The sequence below is a fragment of the Equus caballus genome, chromosome X, assembly GCF_041296265.1.
Source record: "Equus caballus isolate H_3958 breed thoroughbred chromosome X, TB-T2T, whole genome shotgun sequence".
NCBI lineage: Eukaryota > Metazoa > Chordata > Mammalia > Perissodactyla > Equidae > Equus > Equus caballus.
In genome coordinates this window covers 33,767,096-33,784,029 of record NC_091715.1, presented here as the reverse complement: position 1 = coordinate 33,784,029, position 16,934 = coordinate 33,767,096, and the positions used below count along the sequence as shown (strand labels likewise).

At 35.4% G+C, this 16,934-nt stretch overlaps 1 protein-coding gene across 6 annotated transcripts in view; it reads right to left on the bottom strand.

Annotated features, from left to right (window-relative positions):
- Window positions 1-16,934, bottom strand: part of LOC106781341 (uncharacterized) — a 112,893-nt gene that overhangs the window by 71,725 nt on the left and 24,234 nt on the right. For 2 of the 6 annotated variants that reach the window (XM_070256805.1, XM_070256804.1), the window contains one exon: window positions 9,435-9,527. The exons of the other annotated variants lie outside the window; for them this stretch is intronic. In XM_070256805.1, the coding sequence (XP_070112906.1) occupies window positions 9,435-9,466 (32 nt within the window). In that variant the 5' untranslated portion in view covers window positions 9,467-9,527. The remainder of the gene's footprint in view (window positions 1-9,434; window positions 9,528-16,934) is intronic. 6 annotated transcript variants of the gene reach the window in all.

Sequence of the window (16,934 nt, the reverse complement as noted above, 5' to 3'; positions counted from 1 at the left end):
AAGTTATATATCCAACAAAGGGTTAATCTCCATAATATATAAAGAACTCACACAGCTCAACAACAAAAAATCAAGCAACCCAATCAAAAAATGGGCAGGGAACATGAACAGACATTTCTCAAAATAAGATATACGGATGGCCAATAGACACATGAAAAGATGCTCATCATCACTAATCATCAGGGAAATGCAAATCAAAACTACACTAAGATATCACCTTACACCTGTTAGAATGGCAAAAATAACCAAAACAAAAAGTGACAAATGTTGGAGAGGTTGTGGAGAAAAAGGAACCCTCGTACACTGTTGGTGGGAATGCAAACTAGTGCAGCCAGTATGGAGATTTCTCAAAAAATTAAAAATAGAAATACCATATGACCCAGCCATCCCACTACTGGCTATCTATCCAAAGAACTTGAAATCAGCAATTCCAAAAGTCCTGTGCACCCCTATGTTCATCGCAGCATTATTTACAATAGCCAAGACGTGGAGGCAACGTAAGTACCCATCAACTGATGATTGGATAAAGAAGATATGATATATATATATACAATGGAATACTACTCAGCCATAAAAAAGGATAAAATCGTCCCATTCACAACAACATGGATGGACCTTGAGGGTATTATGTTAAGTGAAATAAGCCAGATAAAGAAAGACAAACTCTGTATGACTCTACTTATAGTTGGAAGTTAAACACATAGACAAAGAGAACTGATTGGTGGTTACCAGGAGAAAGGGGGGCTGGGGGGAGGGCACAAAGTGTTAAGTGGTGTACCTACAACATGACTGACAATAATGTACAACTGAAATTCCACAAGGTTGTAAACTATCATAATCTTAATAAAAAGTTAAAAAAAAAGCTATATACGGTACATATTATATGATTCCATCCATATGATGCTGTGGAAAAACTAAGGGACAAAAAACAAATTAGTGGTTGCCAGGGCTTGGGAGACTTGAGCTGTTGACTTCAAAGGGGATGCACAAGGGAACTTTTAGCGTGAATGAATTTTTCTGTATGGTACTGGAGTGTTGGATACATGACTGCATTTGAACTTTATAGAATCCATAGAAGCATGTATTTCAAAGAGTGAACTCTAATGTATGCAAACCAAAAAAAAAGCTGACTTACGTAACTTTGGAAAATGATGTTTTGAATGGAAATTATAAGGCTACAGAGATAAGGAATGGAACATAGTCATCCTATTCTAGTTGATAAATCTGTTTCTCATGAAGGTTTGTGTTAAGAAATGCACTTCAAATATAAAGATGCAACTAGGTTAAAAGTAAAATGATGGAAAAAGAGATATGATGCTAACACTAATCAAAAGAAAGCTTGAGCAGCTAGATTAATATCAAAGTAGATTTCAGAGCAGAGAATACTACCAGGGATAAAGAAGATCTTTTTATATTGATAAAGGAGTCAGTTCATCAGGAAGACATAATCTACAAAATTTTTACATGTGATAATAGAGTTTCAAGATATATGAGGCAAAATCTGAGAAAACTGCAAGGAGAAGTAGACAAATTCACAATTATAGTTTACTTCAATACCCCCTGTAAATAACAGAGCAAGCAGAAAGAAAATCAGTAAGGCTATAGAAGACTTGAACAACACAATCAACCAATATGACCTAACTGACATTTGTAGAACACGCCATCCAACAACAGCAGAATAAACATTTTTCTCAGTTGCACATGGAATATATACCAAGACAGACCATACTATGAGCTATAAAATGAGTCTGAATAAATTTAAAAAGATTTAAGTCATATAGAATATGTTTTCTAAGCACAATGGAATTAAATTAAAATCAATAACAAACATATCTGCAAAATCCATAAACATTTGAAAACTAAATAACACATATCTAAATAATCCATGGGTCAAAGAAGAAATCAAAAGGAAAATTAGAAAGTATGTTGAATTGAATGGAAATGAAAACCCAACATATCAAAATTGTGGGATGCCACTAAAGCAGTACCTAGGGGAAATGTTATAGCACTAAACACTTATATGGGAAAATAAGAAAGGCCTCAAAGCACTTACTTTAGCTTCTACCTTAAGAAACTAGAAAAAGAGGATCAAATTAAACCCAAACTAAGCAGAAGAAAGTAGATAATAAAGATTAGAGCAGAAATCAATGAAACAGACAACAGAAAAACAGCAGAGAAAATAAATGAAACCCAAGGCTGCTACTTTCAGAGCAATTGAACTGATTAGCCTTTAACTAAACAGATAGGGGAAAAAAGAAAGAAAACACAAACTACCAGTATCACAAATGAGAGAGGTAAAATACTACAGATTCTGCAGATATTAAAAGAATAATAAGGAAGTATTATGAACAAGTTTACGCCAATAAATTTGACAACTTAGATGAGATGGACAAATTCCTTGAAAAACATTAAACTACTGAGTTCACTCAAGATAAAACAGAAAACTTGAAAAGTCCTACATCAAATAAATGGAATTTTCAGTTAAAAACTTCCCTACAAAGAAAATACCAGACCTAAATGTCTTCACCAGTGAATTCTACAAAACATTTAAGGAAGAACTAATACCAATTCTTTGTAACTCTTACAAAAAACTGAGTAAGCAATACTTTCCAACTAATTCTATAAGGCTGGCACTACCTTGATACCAAAACCTGACCAGGACATTATAAGAAGAAAATTAAAGATCAATATCCCTCATTAACATGGATGCAAAGGTTCTAAACAAAATTTTAGCAATCTGCATCCAACAATATAATAAAGGATAATGCATCATGAGGAAGTGGGGTTTGTCCGAGGAATGGAAGTTCGGATCAATACACAAAAATAAATTATATTTTTATATACCAGCAAGAAACAATCAGAGATTAAAATTTAAAAATACCATTTAGAGTAGCATCAAAAATATTTAAAACTTAGCAATAAATCTAACAAAAGACGTGAAAAATCTGTATACTAAAAACTACAAAGAATTGCTGAGATAAATTAAACAAGACCTAAATAAATGGAGAGAGATACTATATTCATGGGTCATATGACGTATTATTAATATGTCAATTCTCCCCAAATTGGTCTATTGATTAAACGCAATCTCAGTTCCAGCAGGCTTTTTGGTAGAAACTGACAAGATGGTTCTAAATTTCATATAGAAGTGCAAAGGACCTAGAATCACCAAAATAACTTTGATAAAGAGGAAGAAAATTAGTAGATTAAAACTAATTGATTTCAAAAACTTATTATGAAGCTACAGTAATCAAGACAGTGTGGGATTAACATCAAGATAGACAATTAGATCAACGGAATGGATTAGGGTCCAGAAATAGACCTACACATATATGGACAACTGATTTTTGACAAAGGTACAAAGACAGTTGGGAAAAAGGATAGTCTTTTCAACAAATTGTGCTGGAACAACTGGTTATCTATTTGCAAAAAACTTTATTTGGATCCATATCTCACACTATAAACAAAAATGGCTTCAAAATAGATCAATGGCCTAAATGCAAAAATTCTATAACTTCTAGAAGAAAACATAAGAGAACAACTGTGGCCTTGAGTTATGCAAAGACTTCCTTGAAACAGCACCAAAAACCTGATCCATGAAAACAAAAAAATAGATTTCATCAAAATTTAAAACTTCTCCTATTCAGGGGTCAGCCTGGTGGCACAGCGGTTAAGTGCACACATTCTGCTTTGGCAACTTGGGGTTCTCCAGTTCGGATCCCGGGTGTGGACATGGCACTGCTTGGCAAGTCATGCTGTGGTAGGCGTCCCACATATAAAGTAGAGGAAGATGGGCACGGATGTTAGCTTAGGGCCAGTCTTACTCAGCGAAAAGAGGAGGATTGGCAGCAGTTAGCTCAGGGCTAATCTTCCTAAAAATAAATAAATTAATTAATTAAATAAAATAAAACTTCTCCTATTCAAAAGATATACTTAAGAGAATGAAAATATAAGCTACAGATTGGGAGAAAATATCTGTAAGCCATATATCTGAGAAAGAGCTTGTATTCAGAATATATAAAGAACTCTCAAAGCTCAATGAGAAAATAAACAACCCAAAAAATAAAGTGAGTGAAAGATTTATACAGATACTTCACCAAAGAAGATACACGGATGGCAGATAAGCACATGAAAAAATGCTCAAAATCACTAGTTATTTGGGAAATGAATTAAAACCACAATAATACATTTACCTCACACCTTTCAAAATGGCTAAAATTAAGACTGACCATACCAAGAGTTAGCAAGGATGTGAAGGAACTCGTAACTTGCATACACTGCTGACTGGAATGTAAAATGCACCACCACTTTGGAAAACAATTTGGAAGTTGCTTAAAAAGTTGAACATACACATACCATATGATCCAGCTATTTCACTTCTAGGTATTTATCCAGGAGAACTAAATGCATATGTCCATAAAAGACTTGTACATAAATTTTCACCGAAGCTTTATTTAATAGTCCCAAACTGGAAATAACCCACTCAAATATCTATCAACAGGTGAATGAATAAATAAATAGTGGTATATCTATAGAGTGGAATACTACACAACATTAAAAAGGAATGAACTATTGATACACACAACAACACGGATGAACCTCAAAATAATCATTCTGAGTGAAATAACCCATATAAAAAGCGTACACAGTAGTATAATTCCATTTATATATAATTCTAGAAAGTGAAAACAATCTACAGTGACAGAAAATAGATCAGTGGTTGCCTGGTAGGTGGTGGTGGTGGTGAGGAGTAAGAGGGAGGGGGATGAGGAAACTTTTAGGGATGATGAATATGTTCATTATCCTGATTTTGGTGATAGTTTACTGGGTGTATACATATATCTCAAAAGTTACCAAATTGTATACTTTAAATATATGCAGTTTCTCATATATTAATTACACCTCAATAAAGGTGTTGGAAAAAGGATTTTTCAATGACTGCTCAATATTCATTGCATGGTTGTACTTAGCCATGGTCTCTGATTATCTCCGAACTTTTGGTATTGTCTTTGCTCATAAATCTTTGAACATAGTTTAAGTTATTTTCTTAGGATAATAAATTCCTCAAAGTGGAATTACTGGGTTTTTCTTTTGTCTTGATATATATTGATACCTATTTACAAACTGCTTCCAATAAAGGTTACGTCAATTTACACTCCTACCAACACTGTATGAATGATAGGCTTGGGTCATTTTAAAGAAACTTATGTTCAAAACTCATCAAACACTTCATAAACTCACTATTTTGCTTCCTGAGCAACCCTTCCTAATACTATTGCTCTGTTCTAAAATTGTCTGAAACTACTTACCTCTTGCTCAATTATCCTTAATTTTCACTTATTTCCATGTTCTGTCATTACCTGATTTCACAAACATTCTTCCTTCTTTAAAAAAACTTTAATAACAGCTTTGTTGAAATTCACATACCATATAATTCACCCATTTAAAGTGTACAATTTAATGGTTTTAGTAATATTAACAAAGTTCTGCAAGCTTCACCAGAATTGATGTTAGAACATCTTTATGACCTCAAAAAGAAACCCTGTATCTATTAGCAGTCACTCCTCATTTCCCCCCAAACCCACCAGCCCTAGGTGACCACTAATCTACTTTGTCGCTACGGATTTGCCTATTCTGGACTTTTCATATAAATGGACTGAATACAGTCTTCTGTGACTGGCTTCTTTCACTTCGTATAATGTTTCAAGGTTCATTTACACTGCAGCATGTATCAGTACTTCACTCCCTTTCTGTTGCCATATAACATTCCATTGTATGATACACCACATTTGGCAATTCAATGGAGAAAGAACAGACTATTCAGCAAATGGTATTAAAACAACTGGACATCTATACGCAAAAAAAGTGAACCTGGATCTAAGCCTCATATCTTATCCAAAAATTAATTCAACATGGATCCTATATCTAAATGTAAAACATAAAATTGTAAACCTTTTAGAATGTAAAATAGGAGAAAATCATCATTGTCAGTGGTTAGGCAAAGATTTCTTAGATATGACACCAAAAGTATGATCCATTATAAAAAAAAGGACTTGTATCCAGGATATATAAAGAACTCTCAAAACTATACAATAAGAAAAACAGCCTAATTTTCTAAGTGAGCAAAAACTTAAAATACAATCTACCAATCACACTCCTAGGTATTTATCCCAGAGATATGAAGCTTTATGTCCACATAAATCTATACACAAATGATCATAGCAACGTTATCTGCAGTAGCCTAAAACTTGAAACAATCAAACGTCCCTCAGTGGTTGAATGGTTAAACACACTGTGGTACATCTATACCATGGAGCCTCTTGCTTGCAGTGGTGGTTAGCCAAATCTACACAAATGACGATATGGCATAGAACTATACACATACATCATACCAATGTCAATTCCTGGTTTTGATATTACACCAAAGTTATGCAAGATGCAACCATTCCAAGAAATTGGGTGAAGGGTACACAGGACCTCTCTATACCATCTTTGCAACTTCCTATGAATTTAGTTATTTCATAATAAAAAGGTTTGTTTTTTTTTTTAATGGCAAAAGACTTGAAAAAACACTTCACCAAAGAGGATATACAGATGGAAAATAAGCACATGAAAAGATGTTCAACATCATTAGTTGTTAGGGAAATGCAAATTAAAATCCCAAGAAAATACCATTATATACCTACTAGAATGGCTACAATAAAAAATGCTGACAATACTAAGTGCTGACAAGGATGCATAGCAACTGGAACTCTCATATATTATTGGTTAGAATGCAAACTGGTACAGCCACTCTAAAAAACAGTTTGGCAGTTTTTTATAAAGTTACACGTACGCTTACCACATGACCCAGCAATCCCACTCCTAGATATTTCCATACAGAAATGAAAACTTACATTCATCCAAAAATCTGTATATGAATGTTCATAACAGCTCTATTCATAAATGCCAAAAACTGGAAACAACCCAAATGTCCCTTAACAGGTGAATGAATAAACAAATGGTGGTACATCCATACAACGGAATTTTACTCAGCGATAAAAAAGAAGGAAGTACTGATAAATGCAACAACACAGATGAATCTCAAAGGCATTGTGTTCCAAAGTCTCAAAAGGCTACATACTGTGTGATTCCATATGTATGACATTTTCCAAAAGACAAAACCATAGTGACAGAGAACAGATTAGTGGTTTCCAAGGGTTAGGGGTGGGGTGAGGGCATGACTGTAAAACAGAGGGGGAGCCAACGTTTTATGCACAGAGCTAGACAGTAATATTTTAGGCTTTGTGTGCTACATATGGTCTCTGTCGCATATTTTCCTCTATTTTTGTTTATTGCTTTTGTTCTTTTTACAATGCTTTAAAAATGTAAAAACCATTCTCGGCTTCTGGGCCCTGAGAAAACAGGCCCTGGGCCAGATTTGACTCGGTTAGTTTGCTGACTCCTGCTACAACCAGCTAGCACGAGGGAGTCTGGGCTGGGGTGTGTGATGTAATTGTTCTGTATCCTAAGTGTGGTGGTGGTTACACAAATCTATAGATGCGTTAGAATTCATAGAAGAGTATGCACACAAAATGTCAATAATATTATGTATTAATTAAGGAAAAAACCCCCACTAACCTATCAGATCAGTTCATCTCTGTCACAAGAGAGATCAAAGATTGACTTTGCCCTAAAATACAGAGCTCAAGAAATCTTTTAAAAGATATAGCTTCTGTCTATTCTACTTATAAAATTGTTTACTGTACTAATTCCCTCAATTAAAATGGCACCCTTGTGTGAATGAGATAATGAACTCAGTTGTAACTTACTAGGTTATGACGATGACAACTGTTTCTTTGAGGACAGGAAAGGCACGTGTTGATTATTCTCTGTTACAGAGATACATGTATTTATCACTTACAATAATGTCCAGTTTATTAGCTGAGCAATGAACATTTAAGCTCAAAGCAGTATGTGAGATTCAGCCTTTAAACAGTATTTCAAGCTGAACTGTTTTCAAATAAGGTGCCCTTGTAAGTGTCAGAAATCATAACTTGTGTTATAGAGAATATGCCCTTTCTTAAGTTTTCCAAACTAGAGAAGAGAACCTGACATTTACTGGAATGCTCTGAACAAGAGGGTCACTGTGCCACAGCAGCAGCACCATTCCCCAGGCCTTGGTTACTGTCAGAAAGAATACTCAGCATACTGTATAAAAAAATCGAGAGAACTGACTTTTGTGGTCTGGCCAAATGAATACATGTTTAATGCTTCCCTAAAAATCATCTTTAAGAAAATTAAAATATTTAATCTTTAGTAGTGATTCTCACGGTGGTAGGTATGTGTACCTCAGGGTTTGGGATGCTTTAGGAAGTTATATATGGTCTGATACCAGAATCACTGGCCTGGTGAGCCCTTGAAAAATAGAGTAGAACCTTTCATCTGGGTAGTCCTTCACACTATATTCATCTAGTACATACTTCAGGTAATCATGTGATAGAGAATGGAAAGCTTTCCCTATATTTTACTCTGGATACAAAAGGATTTTTCAAAACTAAGCATAAAACATGAAACATAAAAGGACAATGTATTTCTGTGTACCTACAGGATGGTGTTAAACTAATGCCTGGCTTGGCATTTTTCTCTGTGCTCCTTTAGGCACTATATCTTCCCATCATCCCCAAGTGCTGTCCCACACCCAAAACCAAGTGCTGTGCTTACGTGATAGAACTTTTTTCTCTTTATGCCTATAAATATATGTTCATGCAGCAAGAATTTACTAAGCATCTACTATGTGCCAGGTAATAGTCTACATATGCTTGGCATCCAGAAGCAAACAAAAGTCCCTGCCCTCACAGAGCTTGCATTCTAGTGGGGGGAGATAGACCACAAAGAAGAAATATAATAAATAAGTAAATTAGATAGTAGGTTAGATGCATTTGGGTTGCTTACTGTGACTGGTTAGCTATCTCTGCTAAGTTGCCGATAAATTATAATTCTCCCCTCTCTCTTTTGCATCATCAATATCCCCCCCTCTACTGGACTATTCCATCAGTGTACCTGCAAAGAAGCTATCTCTCTAATCTTAAAAGGAGGCCCTCTCTTGATTCATTCTGTTCTCATCACAGCAGTCAGAGTGATCCTGTTAAAACATTACCCAGATAACATCACTCCGAATCTTCCAGTACTTCTGCCGCTCCCTCAGAGTCAAGTTCTATACCTCACATTGTTGGGCATGAGCTGCCCTCAATTACCTCTCTGATCTCATCTCTTTTTTTTTTTAATAGTTCTTCAATGTCTTTCAATAAAGTTTTATTTTTTTTGGTTTTTTAATTACATTTTTAACTTTTTATTTTGAAATAATTACGGATTCACAGGAAGTTGCAGGGATAGTACCAAGAAATCCCAGGTACCCTTCACTCATTTTCCCCCAATAGTTTAATCTTACCCACCTGTAGAACAGTATCAACCAGTAAACTGCCATGGTACAACGTATGTGTGTAGTTCTGTCATTTTATCACATATGTAGATTTGTGTCACCACCACTGCAATCAAGATACAGGACATTTCCATCACCATAAAGAACTCTCTTTTGCTACCCTTTTATAGTTACATCCACCTCTTCCCCTCCCTCCTCCGACCAACTTTAACCCCTGGCAACCAGTAATTTGTTCTACATCTCTATAATTTTGTCACTAGAGAATGTTATATGAATAGCATCATACAGTATGTGATCTTTTGAAATTGGCTTTTGTTTACTCAGTATAATGCCCTTGGAATTCATCTAAGCTGCTGCATGTATCAACAGTTACTTCTTTTTATTGCTGAGTAGTATTCCATGGCACAGATGGACCACAGACATCTGGGCTGTTTCCAAATTTAGGCTATTACAAATAAAAGTGCTATGAACAGTCATGTACAGATTTGGGTGTGGACATAAGTTTTTATTTTTCTGGGGTAAATGCCCAGGAGTGCAGTTGCTGGGGGCCATACTGTAAGTGTACCTTTAGTTTTTAAAGGAACTGCAAAACTGTTTTCCAGAATTAGTTGTAGTGTTTCATATTCCACCATCAATGTATGACAGATCCAGTTTCTCCACATTCTTGCTAACACTTGGTGTTGTCATTTTCCCCCCCAGTTTTATTGAGATATAATTAACATACAACATTGTATAAGTTTAAGATACACAACATAATGATTTGATACATGTATATATTGCAAAATGATTACCACGATGAGTTCAGTTAACATTCATTCACAGTTATTTATTTGGTCAGCCTACAAAAGTCAGTTCTGTGTATACTGTGTACTAAATGCTGTATGATCTCACTTATATGTGGAATCTAAAAAACAAAATTCATAGAAACAGAGATCAGATTTGTGGTTGCCAGAGGCAGAAAGTAGGCGGTGGGAGAACTGGGTGAAGGTGGTCAAAAGGTACAAATTTCCAGTTACAAGATAAATTCTGGGAATGTAACGTACAAAATGATGACTTTAGTTAATAACACCGTATTAGTGTATATTTGAAAGCTGCTAAGAGAGCAGATCTCAAAAGTTCTCATTGCAAGGAAAAAAAATTTTGTAACTATACGAGGTGACCCCATCTCTTACTTCTCTTCCCTTCACTCACTCTGCTCCAGCCACACTGGCCTTCTTGTAATTCACCCAACACATCAGACAAGCTCCTGTCTCAACATCTTGGCATTTGTTCTTCCCTCTGCCTGGAATGCTCTTACCCCAGATACCCTCACTTCTTTCAGATATAACTGAATGTCACCTTCTTATTTATCTGCACACCACCACCATCAGCACCCCTGCCTAAGACATTCTATCCTCCTCCCTGGCTTTATTTTTTCTCTTTAGCACTGAGCACTATCGATATAGCTCTTTTTATATCTATATCTATATTCTATAACTTTACATATTTATCCTATTTTTATCTGTTTTTCCCACCAGAATACAATCTTATGAAGGTACGAATATTTATCCGTTTTGTTTTCTCTTTATTCTCAGTGTTTAGAACCATCCCTGGCACATCGTAGGTGCTCAATATTGTAAATGAATCATGTTGCCTACTCTAATTAAGTGTTTCAACACGGAACTATTGACTGACTATTATGCTTTATTAGCTATAATGCTAGTCACTTGGCAAATATTATCTATAAGCTATTTCTTCCACATCTTTCAATTGCAACATTTTTTACTATATCAATAGTTATAACTCCAAATAATAAAAGACAGTATTCTCTGTCGAGTCCCCATTCGATGTATTTATATGAGTTGTGAATGTGGGCTTCTCCTTCTTCTTCGACTGTAGATCATAATGAGCCAGAGTTTTGTTTGTTTTGTTCTTAGGTTATCTATTCTTCTTTCTTCTCTCAACAATTCCTTTGTGATCTCTTTCCTTTCTTGTGTCATTCATCTTCTTCCTCCACCCCCTGCCCTAAAAAATTTGGGAGACTGGCTGATATCCAGGAAAACCTTTCATCTTTTACCTTAATCTCTTTTTCAGTGTTATCTCAATTTTGAGTAGGGTTAAGTGAAATAAATTATTTCTTAGATACAGATATCATCAGACATACAGTTTTATTCATCAAGCTCTGTTTACTATAAATCTCTCTTCACTGACAACACTACAAATAGCATTGGTAGGATGAAGAAGGAAGCAGGGGAGGCTTCTGGAACTAGCATCTGTGTTCCTCAAATATCAGAATTGCCTGATGGTGTTTAATGAGGCACTTGCCCGTTAATTTTTTTTTTATTGCTTTTTCTCCCCAAATGCCCCCAGTACACAGGTGTATATTTTAGTTGTGCGTTCTTCTAGTTGTGGCATGTGGGACGCCACCTCAACATGGCCTGATGAGTGGTGCCATGTCTGCGCCCAGGATCCGAACTGGAGAAACCCTGGGCCGCCGAAGCAGAGCACATGAACTTAACCACTCGGCCATGGGGCTGGCCCCTGCCCGTTAATTTTAAATTAGATTTTCAAATTATGTGGACATCATCACTCTGCAATGCATTTTTAATTTTCCTGAGTAAAATCTTTAATTATGCTTCCTATAATTTTAAAGCATAATCAGTTATTACAGCATTTAATTAGAATATACTAGGCAGTTGGAAAAATATTTGAAACTACATTGATTTAAAAATAAAGAGTTGCTTTCAAATGTATGTACATTAAAAACATTTTGCAAGTACGTGTGTTTCCTTCTATGGCTCCTAAATAAAATACAATGACTACCGAAGTATATCCCCTACTTTTTATTATGAAGGTTCAATATTCAAAACAAATACTTTTTGTTAATCTTTATTTTTTTGATTATTTGTAATTTTTAAAAAGTTACTCTCGGCTAGTGAATTGGAGTTATACTTCCATGCTTGGGCACCATTAAATTACTAAGTGTATTAGGGATTTTTTTAAGGTTTAAAATGCATGATGTTAAGGATTTGGGGAATTTAAGACAAAAGTATAAAGTTATTTATGGAGAAATTTAAAATGTTACGCAATGGGTGAAATAAAATTCTTGGGATAAAAATAGTGTGTGTGGAGGTGGGTTTGAAATATCCAAAGACCAACATTGTACTTTTTAAAGATGAAAATCCCCTGTTTTAGTCACTGAGAATTCTAATCACACATCATGGCACATTTAAAAATATTTATTTTAAAATTCAAATCTATATATTTACCTTCTTATAAATCATCTTGTGGTACAATCAAAGGCACAGTTATTCGGTTTAAAAGTATCTACCTAGAGCCTCTAGATGACTTTTACTGGTTTCAAATTTGTTGGACTTTAATTTTATTGAGTAATCACTTGTATTTAGGTCAGGAGTATTTGCTTATTTGTCTTCCGATGGCAGCTGGGAGTAAAATCCACTCTCAAGGTCCCCCTCTTTGAACAGAGAATATACTATAATAACAGGTCTCATTATCCCACCACTATAAAACCCTCAAACATCTTTATTTGAAGGATTCAAATTACATCTGTCGCACCAGCTCATTAATTGCCTTTCTTCTCCACTCATAACTACCTGCATAAAATATAATTCCAGGCTCCCTAATGATCTTAATTTTCATTAAATTTTTAAAAAATAAATTAGCAAGTTGAAGTAGTAGAGGTGAAGAGCGTCACTTTCTGTTGTTTACTCCCTGTCCATTCCCAATTATTTCTGCCACCTGGTTCACAGTAGGTGTGGTCCAACAAAAGGGATTATCATTCACACACACACATACATCTGTCACAGTCCTGGTCCCAGGAGTTGACATACTTCACTTTTGTTCTTTGGTTTCTCATTTTCATGTTCAAGTTATTCAGCTTCTAGCTTTTCTTTTTAAATAGGAGTTATTTGTGCAACAAAACTAGATGATAAATTCTCCCTCCCAAAAAAACAAAATATGAGCAAGTAGGGACAAACTAGTGGCACTACAACACCTACAATATCAGCTTATGCGCAGAAGGAAGCATGGGGAAGCAACAAGGCCTCTCACTGACCTGAGAACAACAAAATACCCACCAGGTATTCCCTGAAAGCTCATAAAGCCAACTTGAGGACAGGAGCTAAAACTGTAAGGGGAAGTGAGCACCATCGGTCTGCAGTAAGGTCTAAGAGGGCTAAAACATATGAGCTCTTAGAACTAATCAGCCAAAGCATCTTTTGAGGATAAAGATTCACACTGAGGAGATCAGCTGATTAATCTCAAGTGAACAGGGTAGTGACAATAGAGACAAAGGAAAGAACAGATGCAGAAAAAGTAGGGGAGGGGAACAGAGGCTGGAGATCTCAGATATTAAGCCACCACACTTTTGGACACTTCACAAAAACAACATGAGAGAGCTCTAGCCATAAAGTTATAAAATCCATACCTCCCTTCTAAAAACTCAGGAAAACTAAATTCACTTGAAAATAAACAACATAAAATAAAGGACAGAAACCACTTGATCATCTTTATAGATACGGAAAAAAGCATTTGACATTCATGATACAAACTCTCAACAAACCTAGAATAGAAGGGAACTTCCTCAACCTGGTAAAGACATGCACAAAAACCCTGCAGTTACATCACTTAACGATGAAAGACTGGATGTTTCCTCTTAAAACTGGGAACAAGGCAAGGACGCCCGCTCCCGCCACTTCTATTCAGTATTGTACTGGGTGTTCTGGCCAGTGCAATCCAGCAAGAAAAACAAAAGGCGCCCATATTGTAAATGAAGAAGTAAACTGTCTTTATTTGCAGACGACATGATCACTATCCAAAAATGAAATAAAGAAAACATTTCCATTTACAATAGCATTAATAAGAATAAAAATACTTAGGAATAAATTTCACAAAATAAGTACAAGCATGTATACTGAAAATTTAAAAACACTGATGAGGGAAATTAAAGAAGATCTAAATAAATGGAAAAGACATCCTATGTTCATGGATTGTAAGACTCAGTACTGTTAATATGAAAATTCTCCCCAAATTGATCTATAGGTGAACACAATCCCTACCAGAATTTCAACAGATTTTTTTTTGCAGAAATTGACAAGCTGGTTGTTGGGAGACAATTCCACATGGATATTTCACAGTTCTGCACAGTCTAGGTCTTCCGAGCAAAGAACATGTTTGAACAGCAAAGGCCTGGGAAGCTAGAGATTTAGAGATGTGTCTCCCCAAGAGACATGTGATTATATTCCAAGGTAATAAATCTAGAGATCTTTCCCTCCCTTCCCCAGAGAGGATTTGTTTACATTCCAGAGGGAAGATGAAGTCATTCTCTCTCTCTCCCTAAAGGGGAGGATGGGCAGATGTGGTAGCAAAACTTATATAAGCTTAGAGTCTCATAATTTGGGGGGTCCTCCCCTATGGTGAAACACACTGCATGTGCAAGTAAACATCTGACCTTCATCTGTGTTGCCCTGTGGAGAACTGCCACGTGGGGGAACTGTAGCAAGATGCTACTCTGGATGATGCTTTTACCATGAGTAATAAGCAATCTGTGTCCTTGACACAGGGGTCTGATGTCTTCTGTCAGTATATGTATATGAAACTGTGACAAACTAGTTAGTTTGAAAGTAGGGTAAAATCTCAGATCCTTCATAGTTTCTGACTTAATGCTGATTCTAAAATTAAATGGAATAGACCTAGAATATCCAAAACAATTTTGAAAATGAAAAACAAAGTTGGAGAACTTTCACTTCCCAATTTGAAAACTTATTATAAAGCTATAATTATCAATACAGTGTGGTGTTGGCATAAAGGTAGACATATAGATCAATGGAAAAGGATTGAGAATCTAGAAGTAAACTTTTATACTTATGATCAATTGATTTTTGACAAAGGTGCCAAGGCATTTCAATGCAGGGAAGGATAGTCTTTTCAACAAATGGTGCTGGGAAAATTGTATATCCACACGCACACCATACTCAAAGATTAACTCAAGACGGATCAGAGACCTAAATGTAAAAGCTAATACTATTAAACCTGTAACAGCAAACAGGAAAAAAATCTTAAAGATTTTGGTTAGGAAAAGATTTCATAGATATGACCCCAAAAGCATGATTCATAAAAGAATAAATTAATAAGTCCAATGTCAACAAAATTCAAAACTTTTGAACTTCAAAAGACACTAGTAAGAAAATGAAAATAAAAGCCATAGACTGGGAGAAAATATTTGCAAATTACATATCCAGATAAAGGACTTGTATATCCAGAATATACAAAGAACTCTTACAACTCAATAATAAGAAATCAAACAAACTGATTTTATAAATGGACAAAAAGCTGGACTTGTTCCTTACACCTAAAAGAGACGACTTCCTGCTAAGAATGATTAAGTAGGATCCAGAGTCTCACAACATATATGCAAAATACCCAGGACACAATTGAAGATGACTTGTCATACCAAAAACTAGGACAATTGCAATAGATGCCAAGACTGAGATGACTCACATGATGGAATTATCTGACAAGGATTTTAAACCCTCAATCATAAAAATGCTTCAGTGAGCAATTATGAACACTCTTGAAACAAATGAAAAAAAAGTAAAATTCTTAGCAAAGCAATGGATGATATGAAAAAAGAACCAAAGAGAAATTATAGAACCAGAAAATATTATTTTATTTTTGTTTTTTGGTGAGGAGGACTGGCCCTGAGCTAACATCTGTTGCCAATCTTCCTCTTTTTGCTTGAAGAAGATTGTCACTGAGCTAACATCTGTGCTAATCTTCCTCTATTTTGTGTGTGGGATGCGACCACAGCATGGCTTGATGAGCAGTGTGTAGGTCCACGCCTGGGATCTGAACCTGCAAACTCTGGGCCAATGAAGTGGAGTGCACGAATTTAACCACTACACCACTGGGCTGGCCCCAGAAAATATAATTACTGAAATTAAAAACTCACTAAATGGGTTCAATAGTATATTGGAGAGGATGAAGAAAAGAATCAGTGAACTCAAAGACAAATCAATAGAAATTACACAATCTGAACAACAGAGAGCTCTTACATTTAGGTCCTTGATACATTTTGAGTTAATTTTTATATATAATGTGAGGTATTGGTCCAAATTCATTCTTTTGTATGTGGATATCTACTTTTCCCAGCATCATTTGTTGAAATGGCCAATTGATTTTTGACAAAGGTACAAAAGCAATTCAGTGAAGGAAGGACAGTCTTTTCAACAAATTGTGCTGGAACAATTGGACATCCATAGAGAAAAAGAAAAAAAAAGAAAAAAGTGAGCCTTGACCTAAACATCACACCATGTACAAAAATTAATTCAAAATGGACCATGGATTTAACTGCAAAATGTAAAACCATGAAACTTTTAGAACGAAACGTAGGAGAACATCTTTAGGACCTAGGACTAGGTGAAGAGTTCTTAGAAACTATACTAAAAGCATGTTTATTAAAAGAAAAAATTAATAACCTGGACTTCATCAGAATGAAAACTTTTGTGCTGTGAAA